Source organism: Phycodurus eques, chromosome 17, assembly GCF_024500275.1.
Source record: "Phycodurus eques isolate BA_2022a chromosome 17, UOR_Pequ_1.1, whole genome shotgun sequence".
In the NCBI taxonomy this organism is placed as follows: Eukaryota; Metazoa; Chordata; class Actinopteri; order Syngnathiformes; family Syngnathidae; genus Phycodurus; species Phycodurus eques.
The window spans coordinates 10,124,458-10,148,608 of NC_084541.1; the positions used below are offsets into that span (position 1 = coordinate 10,124,458).

The 24,151-nt window shown below is 43.0% G+C and overlaps 1 protein-coding gene across 4 annotated transcripts in view; it reads left to right on the forward strand.

The window, feature by feature from the left end:
- The first annotated feature begins 10,204 nt into the window (after positions 1 to 10,204).
- Positions 10,205 to 24,151, forward strand: part of cadm2a (cell adhesion molecule 2a) — a 281,002-nt gene continuing 267,055 nt past the window's right edge. For all 4 annotated transcript variants that reach the window (XM_061702239.1, XM_061702241.1, XM_061702240.1 and 1 more), the window contains exon 1: positions 10,205 to 10,519. In XM_061702239.1, the coding sequence (XP_061558223.1) occupies positions 10,459 to 10,519 (61 nt within the window). In that variant the 5' untranslated portion in view covers positions 10,205 to 10,458. The remainder of the gene's footprint in view (positions 10,520 to 24,151) is intronic.

Below are 24,151 nucleotides of genomic sequence, written 5' to 3' on the forward strand. Positions count from 1 at the left end.
AGATGGCCCCGATTTAGTTAACCTTCTGTCTGATTCTGACTCTGACACAGACTTAGATTTTTCTGGTTCCTTCCCTAGTTTATCCCGTCCTCGTCAGTTTGTGTTATGTCTCCCCGTTTCCAACCCCAGTGAGTCCAAATCCTTTCCCTCTGACCTTTTCTAGGGCACCCGTTTGGCCATCTACCCGGGACCGCTGCGTGGTGGCCAACGGAGGCGCCCAAGTAAAGGTCAAATTTTGCCCTCTCGTTTTTTTTCCCCTGTTCACAAGTCACTTAATTTTTCACCTGTTCCCACACGTTGTTCCACGGCTCCAATTAAGTCACGTCTAGTCAAACCTGCCCTCAAGCCACCATGTTCAGTACCAGCCATTTTTCCTAGTTCACCTTCCCAAGACCTTGTGCACTCTGCCACTCCCGTACCCTCTACTCCCAAACCTCAATGGCGGCAGGCTGAGGAAGCGACTGCAGGCCCTATTCCTGCTCCTCGGCAGCTGCGCCAGGCTCCCGTTCCTGCTCCTCGGCAGCTGCGCCAGGCTCCCGTTCCGGCTCCTCGGCAGCTGCGGCAGGCTCCCGTTCCTGCTCCTCGGCAGCTGCGCCAGGCTCCCGTTCCGGCTCCTCTGCAGCTGCGGCAGGCTCCCGTTCCTGCTCCTCGGCAGCTGCGCCAGGCTCCCGTTCCTGCTCCTCGGCAGCTGCGCCAGGCTCCCGTTCCTGCTCTTCGGCAGCTGCGCCAGGCTCCCGTCCCGGCTCCGGCGGCGCTCGTCCAGCGGCCGTCACCCGTCCCCGCTCCGGCGGCGCTCGTCCAGCGGCCGCCACCAGACCCTATTGCCTGGCCCCTGCATTACCATTGGGTTCGGCACCGTGGCCATCCGCCTGAATGGCCCTGTAAAGACCCTGGTGCTTGGCGTCCTGGACGACCTCCTGAACCGCTCAGCCAAGCACCTCACTTCGGGTGGCCTGGATGGCCACCAGACTGACACATTCGCACTCACATTCACACCTACGGGCAATTTAGAGTTTTCATTTAACCTACCATGCATGTTTTTGAAATGTGGGAGGAAACCGGAGTACCCGGAGAAAACACCACACAGGCGGGGCCGGGATTTGAAACCTGGTCCTCAGAACAGTGAGGCAGATGTGCTAACCAGTCGGTCACTGTGCCGCCCCAATCGAAAGAAAACAAAAAAAACTTGGCTGATGAGCATGTCATCTCGCATTAGATGTGCATTAAAGCAAATGTTGAATGTCTAATATAAAATAAAACACGAGGTATTTATAGCTACAAATGCTGTGTAATCATGGGTGCAAAATGTTAGCGTCAATCATCAATTTATTAATGATAAATCAGCGAAATCTCAACATATGCTGACAACAGAATTCATCTTTTTTTTTTTAGTTCATATAGTTTATTTTAACATCTTATTAACTTCATGATACTGATGACAATAACTTTACACCACCACCAAAGAAAAACCATTTATGGTAAATGGTGGTACCTAGCGAAACCAATAAATACTGATAAAGTAACTGTATAGTACAATCTTTTAATTGATGATACTCACAAAAGGGTTGGGATATTCGGCTTCAGATCGAAACTTCAGGTTGAACTCAAAATGCATTATAACCTTTACAGATAAATTTCACTTGACCTTCTCTAAACTTTTGACTGCACATGGCCGACTGTTCAATGTTTCTGCCATAGATATGAAGACTAGGTAGATACGACATGCCCCTTAGTGCTAGTCGTTTGAAAGTGTCTGTCATGGTCTGTGTTTTGATTTAGGTTGTGTTTAGTTTTGTTTCATGTTTTCCTGTGTTCCATGCTATTCATGTCGTGTGCTCATTTAGTTGTGTCCACCTGTTCTCGTCAACCATCTACCTTGTGTCGACCAATCAGCTCCCTCCAGCCGCTCGTGTCTTGTCCAGGTGTTCCTCGTTCTCTCGTCAATCTGTTTGTATTTAGTTCCCTGGTTTCTTTCAGTTCTTGTCGGGTCATTGTCAGGTGTCATTGTCACTGTTTGTGCCACGGCTTACTCACCAGTCATGTTTTGTTTCCAGTTTTAGGTTTATTCAAGTGTTTCTTTGGTTATCTGTTGTGGGACTTTGTTTAGTTTGCTTTATCCATGTTTGCCTTTTTTTGGAAAGTAAATATATTTTTTGGAGACTCCTGCACTCCTGCCTTGCCTCCCTGCGCAGACACTGTGAAAGTGTCTGTGCATTCCATGTTTGTGGACTGCACGAAAACCATAATAACAAGGATGCCTGTACATTGTGCTGCACATAATGCCGTACACTGGGAATAACCCATCACAGGTACAAATATTTTTGGGTCTCATTTTTCACAATGTTCTGTGTTAATGGCATATGCTTTGAGATTGATTTTTTTATTTTTATTTTTTTGAAAAAGAAAAAAAAAAGTGAACCTCGTGAAAATCTGTTGTGAAATGAGCAAGCTCGTATTTATTTTCAATGTACAGTACATGCATAACCGTTGATGGGAACATTGCCCCCACCAACGTGGCTCACTTAGTCAGGCTGCTACATCACACTGGTGTGTCTGGTATTCACTTAATATCTGTGGTTTCAGCACTTTATGCACAACTTGTTCTCAAACAAGGAGCTGAATGGAAACTTTACAACAGGTGTTTGAGCCATGAATCAACAAATACATTTTTATCCAAGAACGTTCACTTCTTTGCCTTTCTCTGACTCTTGCCCTCACACACTGTGACACTGACCTCAGTGATTATTTCTCTCTGAGAGCATCCCTTTTGAAGCCTGGTGAGGTACTGTTGATCAATTGCTTGGTGTCGTCTCATGATGTCAAAAGTTAACAGCATGATGAAGAGGACTGTTTAAATACCAAATACGATTTAACCAGAAAATGTACTGGTCGATTCCTGCACCTGTTGTGAATTATGCCGTTGTAGTGCATTTTAGGTATATCATGTAATTTCATCAAAAGCTGAATATCCTTAACTTTTTTTGAGTAGTGAATATTTATAATACATGCTCAATAGTGCACTGATTTGCCCCAACCTTTTCAGATCAGTAGGAAGTCTGATTTTAAAGCTGGTTTCATTTAATTTTTCCCAGTCAGAGGTCTACAGCATAAGACTGCACATACACTACAGTATGCAGGTAATGTCTTAAACCTCTGAATGGTTATGAAATTTTGGGCTGCTGGAGCCTATCCCAGCTATCTTCGGGTGGGAGGCGGGGTACATCCTGAACCGGTCGCCAGCCAATCGCAGGGGACATAGAGACAAACAACCATTCGCACTCACATTCACACCTACGGGCAATTTAGTCTTCAATCAACCTAGCATGCATGTTTTTGGGATGTGGGAGGAAACCGGAGTCCCTGGAGAAAACCCACCCAGGCATGGGGAGAACATGCAAACTCCACACAGGTGTGACCGGGATTTTGAACCCCGGTCCCCAGAACTGTGAGGCAGATGTGCTAACCAGTCGTTCACAGTGCCGCCCTGTGGCACTTCATGGTTGCCAAAACTGGAGGGAAAGGTCATTTATATGACAAGACACCTTGGGAGGGTGCAGGTGTCTGCATGAGAAGCCGCCTGTGTCATAACTGGAGCTAGAAATCCATTTTGGGCTGTGGAGCATCTTCAGCCAACTGGCACATGCTTCTTTAACATTTTTTTTTTTTTTTTTTTTTTTTTTTTTTAAATCTCTGCAGGAAAAAATAAAACGTCACTGTTGTTACTCATTTTCTGGGTGGAATAAATATCTTTTTCCTGTCTTGGCCCTTAAAGGGATGGTCATATGCGTGCTGCTACACATGCATGGCTGGACTTAACAACTGTGCAATAGGGTGCACTATCTGTGCACTCGCTGTGGTTTGAATAAGTCATTTCATGCTTTTCAACAGTTCCAGATCACAGACTCATCGGCAATGCAGACGCTACTTCTTTGGTGGGAGCACTTTGCCAAACGGGAAGCAGAAAAGCAACACGCACACAAAAATCATTACACTGCACTCACTCGCCTGCAAAATCTTGGCAACAAAAGGATATTTGCCCAGATGTCACTTTGCAAACTTCTTAGCTTCGGATCATCACCAGATGTCATTAATTCAAAGTGTGAAAGAACTGTAATACCGACATAGAATGCAAAAGTACATTCTTCTGTTTTTGTTTCCACTCTAGTACAGGCTGCATCACCATATTGAACATTCTACAATTCAACTCGGGTGGTAATTATATAGGGTAAATGCTAACATTTTTTAAGTGAACATGGATATGAGCGCCCTTTCTACACAGATACCGGTTGTGATGTAATGTCCCAGTCAAGATGATACCAAATTATATTTAAAAAAAAGGATTCCCCACATCCCAAAAACATGCATTAATTGGAGACTCAATTGCCCGTAGGTGTGATTGTGAGTGTGAATGCTTGTTTGCTTGTATGTGCCCTGCGATTGGCTGGCAACCAGTTCAGGGTGTACCCCGCCTCCTGACCGATGACCGTTGGGATAGGCTCCTGCACGACCGCGACCCTAGTGAGGAGAAGCTGCTCAGAAAATGGATGGATGGATTTTAAAAAAATAAATAAATAATGTCCCCCCACCCCCCGTCATAATGACAAGAAATGGCAACCAATTATATTCAATTATATTTTTTATATTCAAAAAATGTTATACAGTGGATTGCACACACAGAGAAAATGAACAAACCTAGGCCAATGTAAACAAAACTCTCTTGGTGAGGGTAATAAGAGAGGTGTATTAAAAGTTACATTATTTTACGAATTCAAAGTTCGTTATTTTCAAACATGTAGTGCCTAGCTGTGGCGACCCCTGACAGAGAAAAGGCCAAAGTCCCTTCTTTAGTAGAAAACAGAACATTTGCAGCTTTGCTGTGACGTAAATGTTTATAACTGGTTCCAGAGTTATCTGTCTGATAGAGCTCAATGTGTTAAACTAGGGTGTCTCCAGCGGACCTGTTACCAAGTGTGTGTCCCTCAGGGGTCAATTCTGGGTCCGGTGCTTTTTATGCTTTAATGTATATTAACAATATAATTCCGGAGAATATCTGTCTTTATCATCCTTATCTCCTGTAATCCTAGGTCTCCTCCTGACTAAAACTCCATAATCCACATTGATTTTGGGCAAGATTATGGATTGAAGCACCCAATGTCCCTCTGTACGCCTTGCAAGTTGATTCAGTTCAGAATCCGCTCTCACCTCCTCCTGAAACCCCAGACCTCTCCAAAGTCCCCCCCAGAGTATCCCGACCAACAGTAGCTACTGTGTTCAGTAAAGAGCTGGCTCTCACTTTGCCGAGACATGCTAAACTTTGTTTTCATCTGGATGATGTCCTTATCTTTTCCCGTTCTCTTGAAGAACATCGTCAGCAAGTGAGGATGGTTCAGCAGAGGCTCCTGGAGAACAAGCTGTACGTCAAGCTGGAGAAATGTGAGTTCCATGTCCACACTGTAAGCTTCTTGAGCTACATCATTGTCCAAGGCCATCTCAAACTTGACCCAGTTAGAATAAAGGTGGTCGCCAATTGGACAACCCCCAGAAACTGCAAGGAACTCCAGTGGTTGCTCGGCTTTAGCAATTTTTACCACCCCTTCATCCATGACCACAGTAAATTAGCAGTTCCCTAATTTGTCTTGCATCCACAGTCTCTCCTTTCTGGTGGACCCTGGAAGCAGTATTGTAATGTAATTTTGTAGCAGAAGCTTCTGTTCTTTCATTCATTCATTTTCTGTACCGCTTATCCTCACTAGGGTCGCAGGCATGCTGGAGCCTATCACCGCTATCTTCGGGCAAGAAGCAGGGTACACCCTGCACTGGTCGCCAGCCAATCGCAGGGCACATACAAACGAACAACCATTCACACTCACAGTCACACCTACGGGCCATTTAGAGTCTTCAGTTAACCGACCATGCGTGTTTTTCAGATGTGGGAGGAAACCGGAGAAACCCCACGCAGGCACGGGGAGAACATGCAAACTCCACACAGGCGAGGCTGGATTTGAACCCAGGTCCTCAGAACTGTAAGGCAGATGTGCTAACCAGTTGTTCACAGTGCCGCCCTGTTCTTTCATGTTTTTTTGTGGATGGAACTTTGCTCCAAATATATAAGTATGTCCTCTACTATGGATAACATGTACAGTACTCTGTACAAATACTGTATGTTCTTAGCAGTAGATAGCAGTGTTGACAAAGAGCCTATTGGCAAATTTGTTTAGCTCACATTTTATTTTCTTCATGTCTCAGAACTATTAATGTGCATCATTTAAGTGAGCACACGCAAGCGAAAAATGTTGTGTGTAAAAGGTGGAATGATTCATGTGGTGCCTTACCTTGTTCCATTCCAGCCTGGTGGGTTGTTCTCATCTTGGTAATGTGTCAGCCCACATTAGGTGCGCCAGTGAGCAATCGTCTCAGCCAGGAGCAGGTGGTGGTTACTTGAACCTGTGGAGGAGGGTATCCCTTCGTGCGTGTGTGTGTGTGTGTGTGTATGAAGGATGGTGAGTGGGGGAGGGGAGGGAGTGGTCTATTTGCCATCTGGAGTGCCAGAACCATCCCAGGTGAGGTGGAAACCTCAATGTGGTGTTTCTATCAGTCCACACATTGGCTTCTATCCTGAAACTAAACCTTTTTTGGAGATGAACTTCAGGTCTCTTTGCCATGCCCCTGGTGAGGGTACACACCAATTTGGAGGGTGTGAAATGAGCCATGACAACGTGTGCCACAGCCCGCTCAAATAAAGCCAACTGACCCAAAATCAGAGATCAGTAGGAAAAGTACAATTTCTTCACGTAGAAACACCAATAGAAAACTATTTGTGTCTCCAGGTGTGGCTGGGGAAAGAAGCCTGCGTCCACACAACTCATTTGTACCCAGATGAGCAAAGAAAAACTAATAGATGGATTCATGCAAAATGAGGTAGAACTTAATTCAAGTGTGTATTTGAATACATTGAGGGGCATTCAATGAAGAAAGTGTTCATGTTTCAGCCCGTCTTTCTGGAGAGGGAATCGCAGCCTTGCAGCAACTCTGAGTAAAAATACATCCATCCATTTACTGAGCCGCTTATCCTCACAAGGGTTGCGGGAGTGCTGGAGCCTATCCCAGCTATCTTTAGGCAGGAGGCGGGGTACACCCCGAACTGGTTGCCAGCCAATCGGAGGGCACATATATACAAACAACCAACCATCGCACTCACATTCACACCTACGGGTAATTTAGAGTCTTCAATTAACCTACCATGCATGTTTTGGGGATGTGGGAGGAAACCTGAGTGCCCGGAGCAAACCCACGCAGGCACGGGGAGAACATGCAAACTCCACATGGGCGTGGGCGGGGATTGAACCCAGGTTCTCAGAACTGTGAGGCAGATGCTTTTTCATGAGCGGAGATGATAGAGAACACAAAAAATACAAAAATGTGGCTTATCCCATGCGGTGCATACATTCAAATGGTTTAGGGAAATATTAAACCTGGCTGGGAAGCTTTTTTGTCTTTTTTTTTTAACCTAAGCTGCAGTTTGCTTTTGGATCAAAGGCCAAAATACATTTTAAAATATGATTGAAATAATAATATTTTTTGTAAAGGCATTTACAGGCTGTCAAGTGGAGGCCAAAGCAATAGTTGACCCTATAATCAATAACTGTCCATTTTGAGTCACCACAAGACCACCTTGCAGACACCTATATTTATTTATTGAATTTATTTTTAATTCTCGTTATTGTGTGGACCTTGCATAAAAGCGAAACAATTATGACCTGCTTTGTCAAGTAGCTGTAATTGTGTGATTGAAAAGAAGCTGGAATGTTATCAGCATATGCATTGTACAGTATATGGGGCACTTCAAAAGAGCACAGCTAATTTAATAAATAATGCATAGGGTTCTATTAGAGGCCATCTCCAAGTCAAGCGTTGATGCAATTAAAGGGAGAGGCGGCATACAATATGTAGGGTGAGTGGAAATAAACATTGCATTGTTTGTATCTAAATATATCTTTTTAGTAATGCTAATCTCATTGCTCTTTCCCTTCCCGTGTTATGCAGCCTTCGCTTAAGTATTGACAGTGTTTTTCCAAAGGGATATTTACTGCTCCCAAATCCTGATGCCTATACACCCATACATTACCGTGTCCTCTCCAATCCTAGCCCAACCTTACCTCTCCACCCCCAACAATTGTCCCTGCTGCCTAATTTTCTAAGACAGTTTGGTTGTCACCCTTGATCCCTGATTGTCCTTTTACCAAAGCGTTGAAATCAACATAGTAGCAAGTCACCAAACATATGAGTTAGTTTACTTTGAATTGACTGTTCATTGTACTTGCACACTGCAAAAACTTTTCTCCATCATCTAGCTCTTGGCTCTAGCTCCAAAAGAAAAAGACATGGGTTCTTGTGTAGGTTTGAGCTTAATGTGTTGGTTTTGTTTCTGCACCAGTGAAAATATAATAAGGTCATAAGGGCAGTACAGTGGACTCACGGTTCTAAAATGATGGGTTCATTAGACAAAAATGTTTCCATAGGTGTGAATGGTTGCTGGTCGATACAATAGGCGCCTTGCGATTAGCTGGCAACCTGTTCAACCGTCTACCCCACCTCTTTCCACTTACTTCACCTGAACGGCGGGGTATTTGAAGCTAATTCCTTACTGAATTTTGTCCGACAATACAAAGTAAAAACTCAACCATGCGACAGCTCGTAATTCGAAAATCTCATAAATTGGGACACCAAGTCAAGGTATCAAGTAACTATTTTTGCACACCGTTGTAAATTGTATTGTGCAGTGTCTAATTTTTATGTGTATAGTAGGGCAGTTGCATACCACAAAGTTGTTTAAAATCTGTAAAATTAAGTTATTTGGCTGAGATCATCATAATTTCAGTTCACGTGTATTAAGATGTTGGAAAAACCCTCCTTTTGCATAATAGGGAGCTGGGTGATTCTAGGATCAGAGGTTCAGGGTAGGCAAGACAAATTTCACCGTTATCTATGAAAGAGCAGCATAAGCACAAAAGGCATTATCTACGTAAGAGAAGCATAACACTTGTGCAAAAAAATTGTGACAAAACAATCAAATCTAATAAAGGTGATTAAAATGTTGAGCCACAGTCAAAGAGGAATGGATTTGATTTACAAAACAAACTTATTGTAACCCTAATACTTTTCCTGGAGTAAACCAGCCCCCCAATAAACACATAAACAGATACTGACTTTTGTTAAATACTTTGAATACTAATATGCTATAAAGTCTGCTCCTTCCTCTATGTCCTATAATAGGAGTTATAATGTCAATGGGAATTCACCATTTACATGCACGACACAACAGCACATTATCTAATTCCAATTCAAATATTAGAGTTGTGATGGCGGCACGGTGGACAACTGGTTAGAGCATCAGCCTCACTGTTCTGAGGACCGGGGTTCAATCACCGGCCCTGCCTGTGTGGAGTTTGCATGTTCTCCCCGTGCCTGTGTGGGTTTTCTCCGGGCACTCTGGTTTCCTCCCACATCCCCAAAACATGCATGAATTGGAGACTCTAAATTGTCCGTAGGTGTGAATGTGAGTGCGAATGGTTGTTTGTTTGTATGTGCCCCGTGATTGGCTGGCAACCAGTTCAGGGTGTACCCCACCTCATGCCCGATGTTAGCTGGGATAGGCTCCAGCACGCCCGCGACCCTAGTGAGGAGAAGCGGCTCAGAAAATGGATGGATGGACAGTTGTGATGTCTCTGACCACCTGAAATCAGCTAACTCCGATAACACGCTGAGCTACAGTTAAATGCAGCAAAAATGAGAAATGCTAATGATAATAAAGTGTTGGTATTAAGTGGTAGAAGTTAATAAATGTTCCACACAGCTGGTTTAAACCCAGTCAGGGAGAGGGATTTGGTGGAACAAACCATTTTTGAGGTAAGGGAGTGCTGTGTTTTTTATTAAAATATTACGTTTCACCAGAATACTCTGTAGTTATGCAATTCTCTATTTATTTTTTTTGGTGTGTGTAGATATGTAGTGTTTTTTTTTAATAATTGTTTTTATTTATACACTGTGTGTCATGCTCTGAACGCCTCCCTCACAGCACTCTTCTTCCTCTTCCGGATTGGCTCAAGGTTCGCGTCAGTCACAGCCGTGTGGGCGGGACTTGGTCGCCTCACTCTTGCTCCAAGTGAGCGGGGCAATGAGGCAGTACATCTTCAGTTTACCGGAGGACGGCAGTCGTCGGTCGGTAAAGGCTCACAGTCTCTACAACTGAACCTCACAGCTCCTGTAAACAAACCAGAACAACAAAAACCAAATCTACAAAACCGTTTTTGTGTCCATTTTAAACCTGACTCGACTTCACCTTACAACCTACGGACTCGGTCAAAAGTGTACCTCGAACGGAGCAGGTCCGGTTTGGGGAGCTACGAGGTGGACAAACTATAGAGGCGTGCGCGGGGAGCAAGACAACGGGAAGACAGGATGAATCTCAACAGTCATGCCATCTTTACCCTCTATACTGTGTATAGCATTCTTCTTAAAGGTAAGCTTTTTACCCCTTTTCTGTTATTTAATTATTTTTATTTATTTATTTATTTTTTTAGAGGGGGCGATCTATGTTTGCGAGACGGCGTGCGCACCGCAGGCTAACAACAGGGGCAAGACGAAGGGTCAAGCGCTTTTGTATATAATATCTACAGTACATGCGTGTGTGCGCATATGTGCACCTTTGCATCGGGAAAGTGACGAGAGGGCACCCTGGGGTCCTTTCCCGCTAGATTCAGTGCTCAGGAATGTATAAGGTGTTTATCAAACACACGACCCGAGCACCTCTTCTTCCTCTGCGTCTCCCACCAGCGGCAATGAAAACATGAACGCGTGCCCAGGAAGAGGAAGGGAGGCGGACACACCTTAACGTAATACTTGCAGCCCCCACATGACTGTGGACATGCAGCTTTCTGATGAGTCACTGTTGCGATGCGCTGATGCATATTTTTATTTATTTTTTATTAAAAATTTTTTGGTGGCGTCTGTTACACGAGGGAGTGGAGTTGCAGGAACAGGTGCATCACCCAAATTTCTCCAGTGTCGATATTGTTGTTGCCCCGTGTGAAGTGCATGATGAACACTTAAAAGGTCAAGGCCACATGGTTTAAAACACGTACAGCGGGTTATATGCATACTCATGTATAAAATATGAGAGGTCCTACACATGACTGTAAAAAAAATGTGCGTACTTACTGCACTTTTCATGGGGGGTGTACTCGAGAAGATGAAGCTGGTACACCAAAAACATGACACGTGATCTCCACTGACAATACAGAGTCTCATATGCCCCAAAACAGATGTCTGTCGTAGTACCAAGACTGACCTGTTAGAGTCAGCATAATGCTGCAGGGCTTCTAGACTGCCGTACCAAGACTGACCTGTTAGAGTCAGCATAATGCTGCAGGGCTTCTAGACTGCCAGCAAATACAAAGAAGAAGAGCAGCATCATGCTACAGGGCTTCTTGACTGCCAGCAAATACAAAGAAGAAGAAATAAAAAAAGCTTGAACAGTTTGCTTAGCTGGTAACTACATTGCGGTTGCAAATTTTGTCATTTTTAGGGATATTCGATAACACTTTTTTTTGACCGATACCAGTATGAGTATTCACTCGAGTACTCACTGATACTGATAGATTACCGATACCACTAGTACTTTTGATACATAAAATTTCAATTAACAGAATGACAGATAATTGTATTTAAATACCTAACTTCCTTTATGACGCGCATGATGATTCGCCGATGTGTCAAATTGCCGTAGTGTAGCACCAACTACTGGTGAGGAGGATATACTCTGATTTATTTTATTTTATTATTTTTAATAAGTATCTGTGGGTGTAGTTGGTAGCCTTCACAAATAGCAAATACCTTGAAATAAGGCTGTTATTGGCCTGATACGTACTCGCCCAGCCCTAGTCATTTGTGGCGAATGACTTCTGATACAACAGAAGTAATTTAACCTCAGTTGTGTCCGTCAATAGCGCAAGGTCACTTTCTAATTGGTTATTGTTCTGTTTCAAGTCACAATCACTGACTTGGCCAGCCATAAATATTTAACATTTACGACCCCGACTGTTTTCCAATGAGGAGGAAAAAAATCACTCTTAATACACCCCACAACACAGGAAAAGTACTCTTTCGAAGACATCAAGCAATTGAGCCTTTGCCGACTTTGGTTGGAATGGAACTCAAAACATTAAGTGTTTACCCTGCTTTGGAGGAAATGTTCTTAAAAACTCCTAAACGTTTAACTCACAAACGCTTATAGTTGGTAATGGTAAACATCTTTTTGATCATTGCATCATATTTTAAACAATCATATTGTAATGCCGACGGCACGGTGGCCGACTGGTTAGAGCGTCAGCCTCACAGTTCTGAGGACCCGGGTTCAATCCCTGGCCCCGACTGTGTGGAGTTTGCACGTTCTCCCCGTGCCTGCGTGGGTTTTCTCCGGGCACTCCGGTTTCCTCCCACATCCCAAAAACATGCATAAATTGGAGACTCTAAATTTTCCGTAGGTGTGAATGTGAGTGCGAATGGTTGTTTGTTTGTATGTGCCCTGCGATTGGCTGGCAACCAGTTCAGGGTGTACCCCGCCTCCTGCCCGATGACAGCTGGGATAGGCTCCAGCACGCCCGCGACCCTAGTGAGGATAAGCGGCTCAGAAAATGGATGGATTGATATTGTAATACCCTTGTATGTGGTAGGTAGGATGACACGGTCGCTTATTAATTTCTATCGCTTTATTACCCCGAGCGGTAACAGAATGTATATTCATACGAGAGCCGCTATTGGATGCAACTCACGCCCTGTTGCTCCACATGCAGACTAACTTGAGCCAACGTTCAACCTGAAATGTTCCTTGCTGACGTCACAACCGCCAATCACCAGGCCTGCCCTTAACAGCCACACTGAGTTACGGATATTAGAATATATTATGGACCTCAGACCTTATGGATCTGACTGACATCCTCCTTGATAGGAAAAAGGTTCTCCATCCCTGGTTTGACTGTTTGTGGACATGAAGCTTTCTGATGAGTCACTGCGCTGATGCATATTTAAATTTTCCTATATATTTATTTTTGGGTGGCGTCTTTTAAGGTGCACCACCTTAATTTCTTTTTTCTCTTAAATGTCCATATTGTGGTTGACCTGTTTGAACACTTAAAAGGTCAAGGCCGCAGGGTTTAAAACACCTACAGCGGGGTATACGCATACTGATGTATAAAATATGAGAGTTCCTACTCACGCTTTACCGTTTATAGCCACCAACCATTTTTTTTTTTCCACAGTATACTTACTGTAATGCCATTTCATGTGGGAAAGGAGAGCCACAGTCGCTGATGTACTTTCAACAACAGTTTAATGAATGGCAAGAAAACCATAGAACACAGTGAGCACACTCATGCAGAAGCTGCTGTCGGCCACAGCGCTCACCCATACAAGCACACGCAGACTTGCCAATGTCACACGTGTCCCCACAGGCTCTGCCTCTTAAAGGCACAGACACATACTGTAAGTTACTCTGTGATTACCATTCCCATATTGAAAAATCCTGACATGAGATGCCTGTTGAGTTCATGCACTAGTTTCCACAGGGGGTTAAAGGTTGCCTTCCATCAAAAAAATAAATAAAAAAATTGTATTCCTTGATGTTTCCTTTTTTTGGGTTTGCGAGATAATTTGAGTTGAAAATGCCCAAAATGTTATTTTTCAAGCTATTCTAGTTTGTCTTTTAAGCCTGGCAGTTGATATGTCTGGTTTCTCATTAAATGCAACATACAAGTCAGCTTTGCTCTGATTGGATTGTTCATCTTCTCAATCTTAATATGGAAAACAGCTTTACTCTGATTGGCCGTTGGCGAATGACGCTATCTTGGCAGCCGGGCCAAGCATTCAGAGCGACCGTGCGTTAATTTCATTCGTGGGGGGCGGGGGGGTCTTACTATCATCATGAAGCAGAATTCACCAATCGTTGGGTTGTTTTTGTATTCTACACAAGTCACAACCCCCACAGATGTTTCCCAGGGGACATGTCAGAAGGGGGGGGAGTAAAAAAAAAAAGGATATTTTAAAATGGGTCCCATCCATCCATCCATCCATTTTCTACTGCTTATCCGAGGTCGGGTCGTGGGGGCAGTAGCTTTAGCAGGGACGTCCAGACTTCCCTCTCCCCAGCCACTTCATCCAGCTCTTCCGGTGGGATCCCGAGGTGTTCGCAGGCCAGCCGAGAGACGTAGTCTCTCCAGCGTGTCCTGGGTCGTCCCCGGGATCTCCTCCCGGTGGGACGTGCCCGGAACACCTCACCAGGGAGGCATCCAGGAGGCACCCAAATCAGATGCCCGAGCCACCTCATCTGGCTCCTCTCAATGTGAAGGAGCAGCGTCTCTACTCTGAGCTCCTCCCGGATGACCGAGCTTCTCACCCTATCTCTCAAGGAGAGCCCGGACACCCTGTGGAGGAAACTCATTTAGGCCACTTGTATCCGGGATCCTGTTCTTTCGTTCACGACCCACAGCGCGTGATCATAGTTGAGGGTAGGAATGTAGATCGACTGGTAAATTGAGAGCTTCGCCTTTCGGCTTAGCTCCTTCTTTACCACAACGGACCGATACAAAGTCCGCATCACTGCAGACGCTCCACCGATCCGCCTGTCGATCTCCCGTTCCTTTCTTCCCTCACTTGTGAACAAGACCCCAAGATACTTGAACTACTCCACTTGGGGCAGGATCCCATCCCCGACCTGGAGCGGGCACGCCACCCTTTTCCGACTGAGGACCATGGTCTGAGATTTGGAGGTGCTGATTCTCATCCCAGCCTCTTCATCCCTATTCAATCACTATAATGTAGTTTTGGTGGTCATATGTCATGCACGTTTTGACGACAGTTAATGTTACATTCAACATTATAAAATATAGTTCAGTATTGTTGTAAAACAAAACCCAACACGTATGCTTTTATATACTTTTTTTTCATAGTTTGTGTTGCTGCCCAGCCAGCTGACTCGCTCGCTCCAAATATGTAAATGCACTTCCAGCAGTGTATGAAAGCTTAGTTTACCGGGCTGGAACACAACACAATTCTGGTTTTGAAATGCTTAGGAATTTCTCCCCCAAAAAATTGAAGCCATTTTTTTCCTGAACTTCTCTGAGTTTGGCAGGTGACGCAAAGTTTAAGTGATGCCCAAGATGCAGCCGTGTTGCCACTCAGGCGTTTTTCCCTGAAATGAGTCGGCATGTAGCAACCATGATGTGAGCAGGTACTTGAATGGTAAACTTATTATGGTCACAAATAGAAATTTCATCCCATCATTTTGCAAATCTAAGCCGTTTAACGTCTTTTCCATTCAATCGACAACCCGCATAGATGTTAAACTTAAAACAGGTCACTGACTCATTTTGACCCATGTTATGTATAAGACAGTAGAAAAAAATTGGATTTTGATGGAAGGGGACCTTCAAGGCTTTGCTCACTTTTTGGAAGCTTAAGCAGGGGAGGGGAACCTCAGTTGCCATTTTAGTTTTTATAAAGTCAGAGGGCCATAATAAGTTCACCAGAACAATTGAACCAAAGTTTATTATATATTATGAGCATTCGTCGTGTTTTAATTTGTTCTTGGCTTTAATTTGTTTTTAGAATTGCATGGCAGACTGGCTCTTAATGCTGTTTACTACCGTGTATAGCGCATGTGTCATAGGTTGCCCATCCTTTCTGTAAAGTGTGTGTTGCATGACCGAGGTGCTTTTAATTCTTTATTATTCTTTCTTCTCCTGAAAGTGTCACACACTCATGTGCAGCGCGTGTATGTGTGTGTGTGAGTCTATTGCATATATCCCCACAAATGTGTACTTTGTTTGGATAGCTTATGTTCGAGAAGACCTAAGCAATGAGAGCAAGTGCGTGTCAGTCTCTTTTCATGTAAGGCTGGCAAACACACACAAACACGTCACACAGTATCAGCAACCCTGAAGAGAATAATGCTAGGCTGCTTGATTTGAGCAGTCATTTCCCAGTGCAAGGCCTATTATTGTATAGGTCGCACACAGCAGGCAGGTCAGCCTCCTCCTGAATGGAGTCAATATGACTGAAGTCATATACAGTACAAGCTTGCTGCTGTATATGGCAGCTGGCATAGAAAGATCCACAGATTAGACCTGTGCAACTGATAATGCAAATGTGTATCTTTTTTTTTAAGATCGAAGCTGTTGTTAGCGCTTTTGTCCAGCATGTGCCGATGAGCCAGAGAAAAGCGCCTGTTATGCAAATTGGACACTTATGCAAGAGCCCGGGCTGAGCGGTTGGCGAGGCAGAGGGCAACGGAGGAAGAGGAGCTGATGTCAGAACAATATGGGAGCAGAGCAGTGGAGGAGGAATGTGCAATCTCCTGATGATAAGAGTGCAACTACTGCACTTTTTGCGTTGTTTTGGTTTATCTTCTGTGCTGCCGCCTTGCTCGTTTGCTCGCTACTGTGTCTGTTTCGAACTCTGATCTCGCTAGCCGACGTACGAGCCCCCGCTGAGGCATGTGTTTATCCCCTCAGTGAATCTAAGCTGCTGTAGGCTGACCCTCCATCCTTCTGCGCCTTCGTTCATTCCTCCCTTGCTCTCATCCGCCTGTCCTGGTGTTCGAGCTTTGTAGCGAGGCGGCGTGGGAAAGCTTCTGATAACAAGCGGCCTTGTGTGTGTGTGTGTGTGTGTGTGTGTGTGTGTTTGTAGAGCCACTGATTACATGGCAGAAACAACTGTTTCGTCCACATGCACCACGCTCTCCCCTCCCACTTCTGCATCCATTTTCATGGCTGTGCTCTGACAGGTAGAGCATATGAGGTGCTCTGTACCTTGCGTTGATGCCATAAAATCTCAAAGCTTGGAATCCTCTGTGGAGCAGCGCTGGACCCTGTGCCTCATGCGCACATGCACGCAGCCAGGCGCACATGCACAGAGCTCCACTGTGGATTCTCTGCTGCTCTGCCAAAGGATTTCCCCTGATCAAAGCCAGTCTTTTTGTTAGTCCAGGTGTTAAAAAAGTTGAAACAGAGAGGAGGAAGTGGTTGGAAGGGATTGTGGTAGGATTCAGAAACTACAAGCTCTTCCTGGCACAGCAGAGGTATGCGGTGCAGAGCTGCCCCTGAAACACAACGGGCAATTTCACACCTACGATTCATTCTTTCTAGTCAGTTGATGAGTTCATCTTTGCTTTGGTTTCATTTCACGCAGCTGAAACAAAAATGTCTGTGATTAATTGAAACACAGGCTCTATAAGAGGCCACTATTTGATTTTAAAAAAGTAACACACATTTACACATTAAGCCTAATCCACCTTTGACAATGCCTGCTATTAAGATTCAAAATGTTATCTCATACTACACCCCAATTCCAATTAACTTGGGACGTTGTGTTAAAAATAAATAAAAACCGAATACAATTATTTGCAAATCATGTTCAACTTCTTTTTAATTGAATACACTACAAAGACAATATATTTAATGTTCAAAATGATAAACTTCATTGTTTTTAACAAATAATCATTAACTTAGAATTGTATGGCTGCAAAACGTTCCCAAAAAGCTGGGACAGGGTCGTGTTTTACCACTGTATCACCTTTTCTTTGAACAACATTCAATAAACATTTGGGAACTGAGGAGACTAATTGTTGAAGCTTTGTTGGTGGAATTATTTCCCATTCTTGCTTGATGTACAGCTTCAGCTGTTTAACAGCCCGGGGTCTCCGTTGTGGTATTTTACGCTTCATAGTGCACCACATATTTTCAATGGGAGACAGGTTTGGACTGCAGGCAGGTCAGTCTAGTACCCGCACTCCTTTACGACAAAGCCATGCTGTTGTAACACGTGCAGAATGTGGTTTGGGATTGTCTTGCTGAAATAAGCAAGGGCGTCCATGAAAAAGATGTTGCTTAGATGGCAGCATATGTTTCTCCAAAACCTGTATGTACCTTTCAGCATTAATGGTGCCTTCACAGATGTGTAAGTTACACATGCCATTGGCACTAACACAGCCCCATACCATCACAGATGCTGGCTTTTGAACTTTGCATCCATAACAGTCCGGATGGTTCTTTTCCTCTGGCCCGGCACGACGTCCACAATTTCCAAAAACAATTTGAAATGTGGACTCGTTGGACCACAGAACACTTTTCCACTTTGCATCAGTCCATCTTAGATGAGCTCGGCCAGAGAAGCCGGCAGCGTTTCTGGGTGTTGTTGATAAATGGCTTTTGCTTTGCATAGTAGAGTTTCAAGTTGCACTTACGGATGTAGTGCCGAACTGTATTTACTGACATTGGTTTTATGAAGTGTTCCTGAACCCATGCGGTGATATACTTTACACATTGATGTCAGGATACAACCTCCACCCATTCCTAATCTGAAGAACATTGTAGAATGGCATTTAGAATTTTTGGACAATACTCTCTCTTGAGATTAAAAAAATAAAAAAATAAAAAAATAAAATATATATATATATATATATATATATATATATATATATATATGTCGGGACAAATATTTGAAAATATATGCCTAAATCTACTCAGTTAAACAATGAATCTACTAAGAGCAAAACATACAGCATGCATTCATCAATTTATTTCACTTTCTATACATCTTATCCTGTTCAGGGTCACCGTAATCACCACTGAATCCCACACCATCTGCATGAAAGTTAGCTATGTGAGCCTCTACGCTACAAATGGCACATGGCATGTTCAATTTCCTTTTTTTTTTTTTTTTTTTTTTTTTTTTTTTTTTTTTTTTTTAATGTGGTAGCCAGAACAAGAACTAAGTACTTGGGCAATTTCTTTTATAAATAATAAGTTCAGAACACAGTCTTTATAAAAAAAACATGTTCCATTATGCTTCTTCAGTTTTGATCTGTGAGCGTGTTCACTGAACTCTGATAGTGAGGGCTTTAGCACTTCTTGGCAAGTATTCCCTAGAAACTCAACACTCTGGAGTAATTGGTGGTATGATGGCAATGACGCACTGTCATGGCTGGTTATGTTAATCACAGTACAATAGAAGCATGCAAGTCATCAAACATCCAATTTGCTTGTCAGGCTTACATTCAAATAGCATGCTGCATTTTTCAGCAAATCATTTAAGTCTGTTGAATTGAATATTACTATATCAAAGTGATGAGACATTGTTTATGCTGTTTTCTAATGCCTCCCTGACTGCAAATACATGTTATTCAAGACTGAAATGCACCCAGGGGAAGAAAAACACATCCTTGAATGTATTGTGGCTTAATTCATTTCCAAAATTGGCAATGCAGCTCTGCCTCATATTATTTAGTCAAATTGTATGAGAGAAGATAACGAGGCCGTGAGTTTTCAGGCCAAAGAAGACTACTCCAAATAGGGAGCAGGATTCACTTATATTACTGTTAACAATCCTGTTCTTCTCATATAAAAACCAACACACTAATTGGATACGATTCATCTTAACTTTAATTAGACTTCACACCGATCTGATCGGCTTGATCGGTATCGGCCGATCAGCATTTTATGACATGACATTAAAGCTGATGGGCTTTAATGTCATAATTCGCCGATCCGATCAATGACGTCATTGATCGGCTCCGCAAAATACATTTACTCCGGGTCGCCATTGTGTACAGTATATTTGAATCCCAAAGCTAGTTCATTTTTAGCCTTGCCGTATGATGTAGTACTGTAAATATCTGACAACCAATAGTTATATAAAAAAAACACAAAAAAAACCCTGTCAGCCTTGTAAAACAGGGAACAAGTCTGAGACAGACAACACATAATGCCTGGATCAGACGACAAGACAAATTTGGTCTTTCACGATCGCACTATGTCAGACTACTGCAATGACTACCGCAGCCAGTCTTTTACAATCACTGGGCTTTATCTTGTCAACTCAAACACGACTGAATACGCTCATTACCATGGCGACGACAACATTGGTTTGCGTCGTGTGTATTATAAGAACAAAATGAGGAAAAATGTGTACTGGTGGTCACCGGTGCTCGGGATAGGACTTTAATTCAAGGATTGCTTGAGGTATGTTGACAAGTTCAGAACATTTGGAATGAGATCCAGTTATTTTACCTGAAGTCGAAGTGCCCCTCCTTAACACAACACACAAACACAAATAGATATTTTGTGTTCATGGCGTGTGAACAGATCTGGGTGTAAACATGCATATGATGTCTCTATTAGCATCAAATTCCAGGAGATTAAAGTGTGGCTAATCTCCCACTCCAGTCTTCTCCTCAGGGAAATTTTTAAAAAAGATAGAAAAGGGAAGTCCTCGAACTCCCATGAGGATTCTATATGTTGTCGTCCCCCCAAATTCACTTGTAAAAGAGCAAATAAACGAAGTAGGTTAATGTAGCATGCAGTAGAAATTAATGTGCTCTCCAGGTTCATGTATCACGCTCCTTCTTAACAAGCCTTATCCTTGATAATGTTCTTTTCATGTTATGTACCCTTTCATCTGACAGCTCCTTTTCATACAAATCCCTGTGGGCCACAGTCGAGAGACTTGCTCCTACATGTCACAGTAATCATTTTCTTGAGCTGAGATAAAGATATGGTCATAGCGTGGCTCTGCCTCCCTCCTTCTGTCCTCCCACTCCGTCTCCAATATTGTTTGGGGACTCTGCGTCCGCTCCTAACAGAAATGAATTCAGCCAATGCGAAGATGGCACATATTGCTGTGTAGAGACAGCCAGTGCCTTATGTTATGTGTACGCCACAATACGCACATAAAATGCACCTGCACACTCACGCCCCACAGGTTGGAGACACAACAGTGAGAGGAACGAAAGACAAATGCGCTCTTGTTTGGAATTACATTTTTGCAGATGTTATGGACAGAAGGGTACTACTGTTTTGTCCACATCTTTTCAGTCATCCGAGCTGGCAAAATTATTCATGGCTGTTGAAGGAAGAGAAAATGGAAAGATGCAGGTTTTTCTCCCACTAAAACTCAAAGGCCTAGAAATATTGGCATAGCACCAATTCTCCTCTCTCCTCTCTGGAGTGCTTTATTTTCAAAATCGTTGAATGGGGCATTTTTTCAGTGTCTAAACAGAAAGTGAAGCCAAATCCACACACAACCCCACAGTTCCTCCCACCGTCACAGCGCTAGTATTCATCTTTACTACCGTAATCACAACTGTAATTCAACAAAGTAATCCCTAAAATGAGAAGCATCTATCTATATGCTGATGCTGATTTCCCCTTGTGGCTATGAGGCAATGGATATTCAGTCACATACTATGTTTACTATTTTACTTTAAATTTGCTTCTAACTATAGCTATGTTAATGACATTCGCAAAAGTCATTCATATGTTAGCCCCCAGCTAAATGTTGTGGCTCTTTTTTTTTTTTTTTTTTTTTTTTTTTTTATAAATATATTTCAAAATAGGGATTTAGAGCTTAATTGCCTAACAAATTCTGACACATTATTAAAGTGGAGTTATGGCATGATACTAATTGAAAAGATGGATTCATTGCACTTGCACACATCACTATCTGCGCTTGTTTTAGCACCGTGAAAGAAAGAAGCCTGGAAGTAGCGAAATCTAATTGAAACATAATTCCCCTAAGACACATGTTCGTGTTAATTGACTTTCTGTGTGCGCCTGTGTTTCCGTGTCTGTGTTTAGTTGAGTGGGTGTGGTTTTTTTTGTAGCCCGAAGTAAGTTGCTAGTTGCTTGTCTAATCAACACCCGGAACCCCCTGCCATTCGCTTCCCCCTCTCCACCCATTTTTAAATTGGACCTTCAAAGGTTATTACGCTCTTTTTTGCATATAGTGCATTTCTGTACACACGTGAATTTAATAATGTAATGAAATTATACAGTTATGTGTTAAAATCACATTCAGCCTATCCGTCTGGCTTTCACTCCTTGGTCTTTCGCAATTTCAATGGCTCTGTGGCTCAGGCTAGCCGGTGGGAAAGTGCCCAATGGAGTTTCGGATTGGTGTGAGATGGACTCTTTGCCGACTATTTAGAATTAAAGAGTGCAATTAAGGGATTACTTTTGAGAGACACGGGTGTGATATTTCATCGAAGTGAAAAAGTTTCCAACAATTACCAACTACGACCGCTGTTCTCCAGATTTCACTTGACATGGAAAGATATTTGTTGGGCTACTAGTCTAAGTAGGGAAACTATTAGCTTCCTTGAACCCTATCCCTATTTTGTTTGATTGTGATGAATGGATTGTTGATTAATTGATATAAAATGGAGTGCACTACTTGGTTGCAAATTGGGGAGGAGCTCTTCATTCAGTCTCAATTAGTTTACAGTTTCAGAAGATTCACATGACGTCAATTATGGGAAGTTGAGCTTTATCCACTCATACAATATCTCCACTGGGCAGCTTCTTCTCGTCACAGAGCTGGCATCAAAACAAGTGTTTAGAATACTCAAAAGAGCACAAGAAAGCCAAGTGCACATTAAGTTGACATCGTCAGCAAACATATCCTCTTTCACAACGTGACAAGATGACATAACTGCTTACATTCTTCATTGATGCCATGTTCAGTAGCTCTGTGTTCAGTAAGTTTAGTACTTTTGGTCTGGACCAAAGTACCCAACATACACTCACACACTCTGAAGCAGACAAGCCACAGAGCGATAGTGGTTCTGACTTGAGCAGATAAAAAATGTATGATTTCCTTGTGCCTTTTTCTTTTTCTTTTAACAATGGCACCAAACATAACCTGTGAACACAGCTAAATCAACAACCTCATGTTTACATGCTAGCCACTTGCTACCCTGTTACTAATCTGTGTTGCTCAGGAATGAATCTGTAGTTAATTTGGTTCTGATCCAGGTCTGATGGCTTTGTCAGCACCTCTTTTCTTCTTTGGCGTCGGACTAGTTGATTGAGATATGTGGTACGGGGAAGGGACGAAGGAGTCAAATAAGAAAATTTCTACCAGTTTAAATACCAAATAAACTGAGACCCTTGGTTCTGGTGAGCACCAGCATCCATAATACGCCTTGGGGCACCCACGTTATGCTGTGTGTGTGTGTGTGTGTGTGTGTGTGTGGGTGTGTGTGTGTGTGTGTGTGTGTGTGTTTCCGTGTGTGTCTGCGTGTGTGTGTGTGTCCAAATTTCATTACTTCTGCACCATCTGTCTTTTTTGCAAATCCATTATATGCTCCTCAACATTATTACCCGCCATTCTAAGTGGTGCACACCCCTGTGCTTACTCCTATTATCCCGCTCAGTGGAACAGCATCTTTCTGTTTTTTGTTTTGTCTGTGTGGATCCTGTGGCTTGTTTGGTATTTGGCACTGGAGTCTCACAAATACTGTACGTTTTGTGCAAAACCCAATACACTTGAGTAAAATGTAAAAAGTCTGGCCAAGGCTTCAATTTCACTTTATAGGGCTTGCCATGCTTGTTTTGGAATATGTTAAGGTTGGCCTTTTGTCCCGCCAGTATGCCACACAGCTGCATTTCAACGTACTGTATGTATTTTATGTGAAAAGCAAGGAAGAAGCCAATGAGAAGTTGTATACATTTCAGGATTAGAGCCAAATATTCGTTTAAAAACAGTTGCAGAAAGATTTTGCATGACGTTACGCAAATACCTCAGCAAATCTTGTGAGACTTTAGCACATGAAACAAAAGATTAATTCTGGGTTGTGTATTGCTCCTATTTGTTTTCTTTTAAGACTCGCCTGTTTTCAAGCATTGATTTTATTTACTAAGGGGAAAAAAACTATTCAAACCTACCTGGCCCTTTGTGAAATAGTAATTGCCCAATAAACCTAATAACTGGTTGGGCCACCCTCAGCAGCAACAACTGAAGTCAAGTGTTTTCTATAACTGTCAATGAGTCTTTTGTATCTCTGTGGAGACATTTTCACCCACACTTTCTTGCAGAATTGTTTGAATTCAGTGACAACAGAGGGTTTTCCAGCATGAACGGCCTTTTTAAAATCATGCCACAGCATTTCAATCTGGACTTTAAATATTCCAGTTTTTTTAAGCCATTCAGAAGTTGAATTGCTGGTGTGTTTTGGATAGTTGTCCTGCTACAGAACACAAGTGTGCTTCGAAGATTCTGCTTCAATATTTTCTGTTAAAGAGCAGAATTCATGGTTCCATGA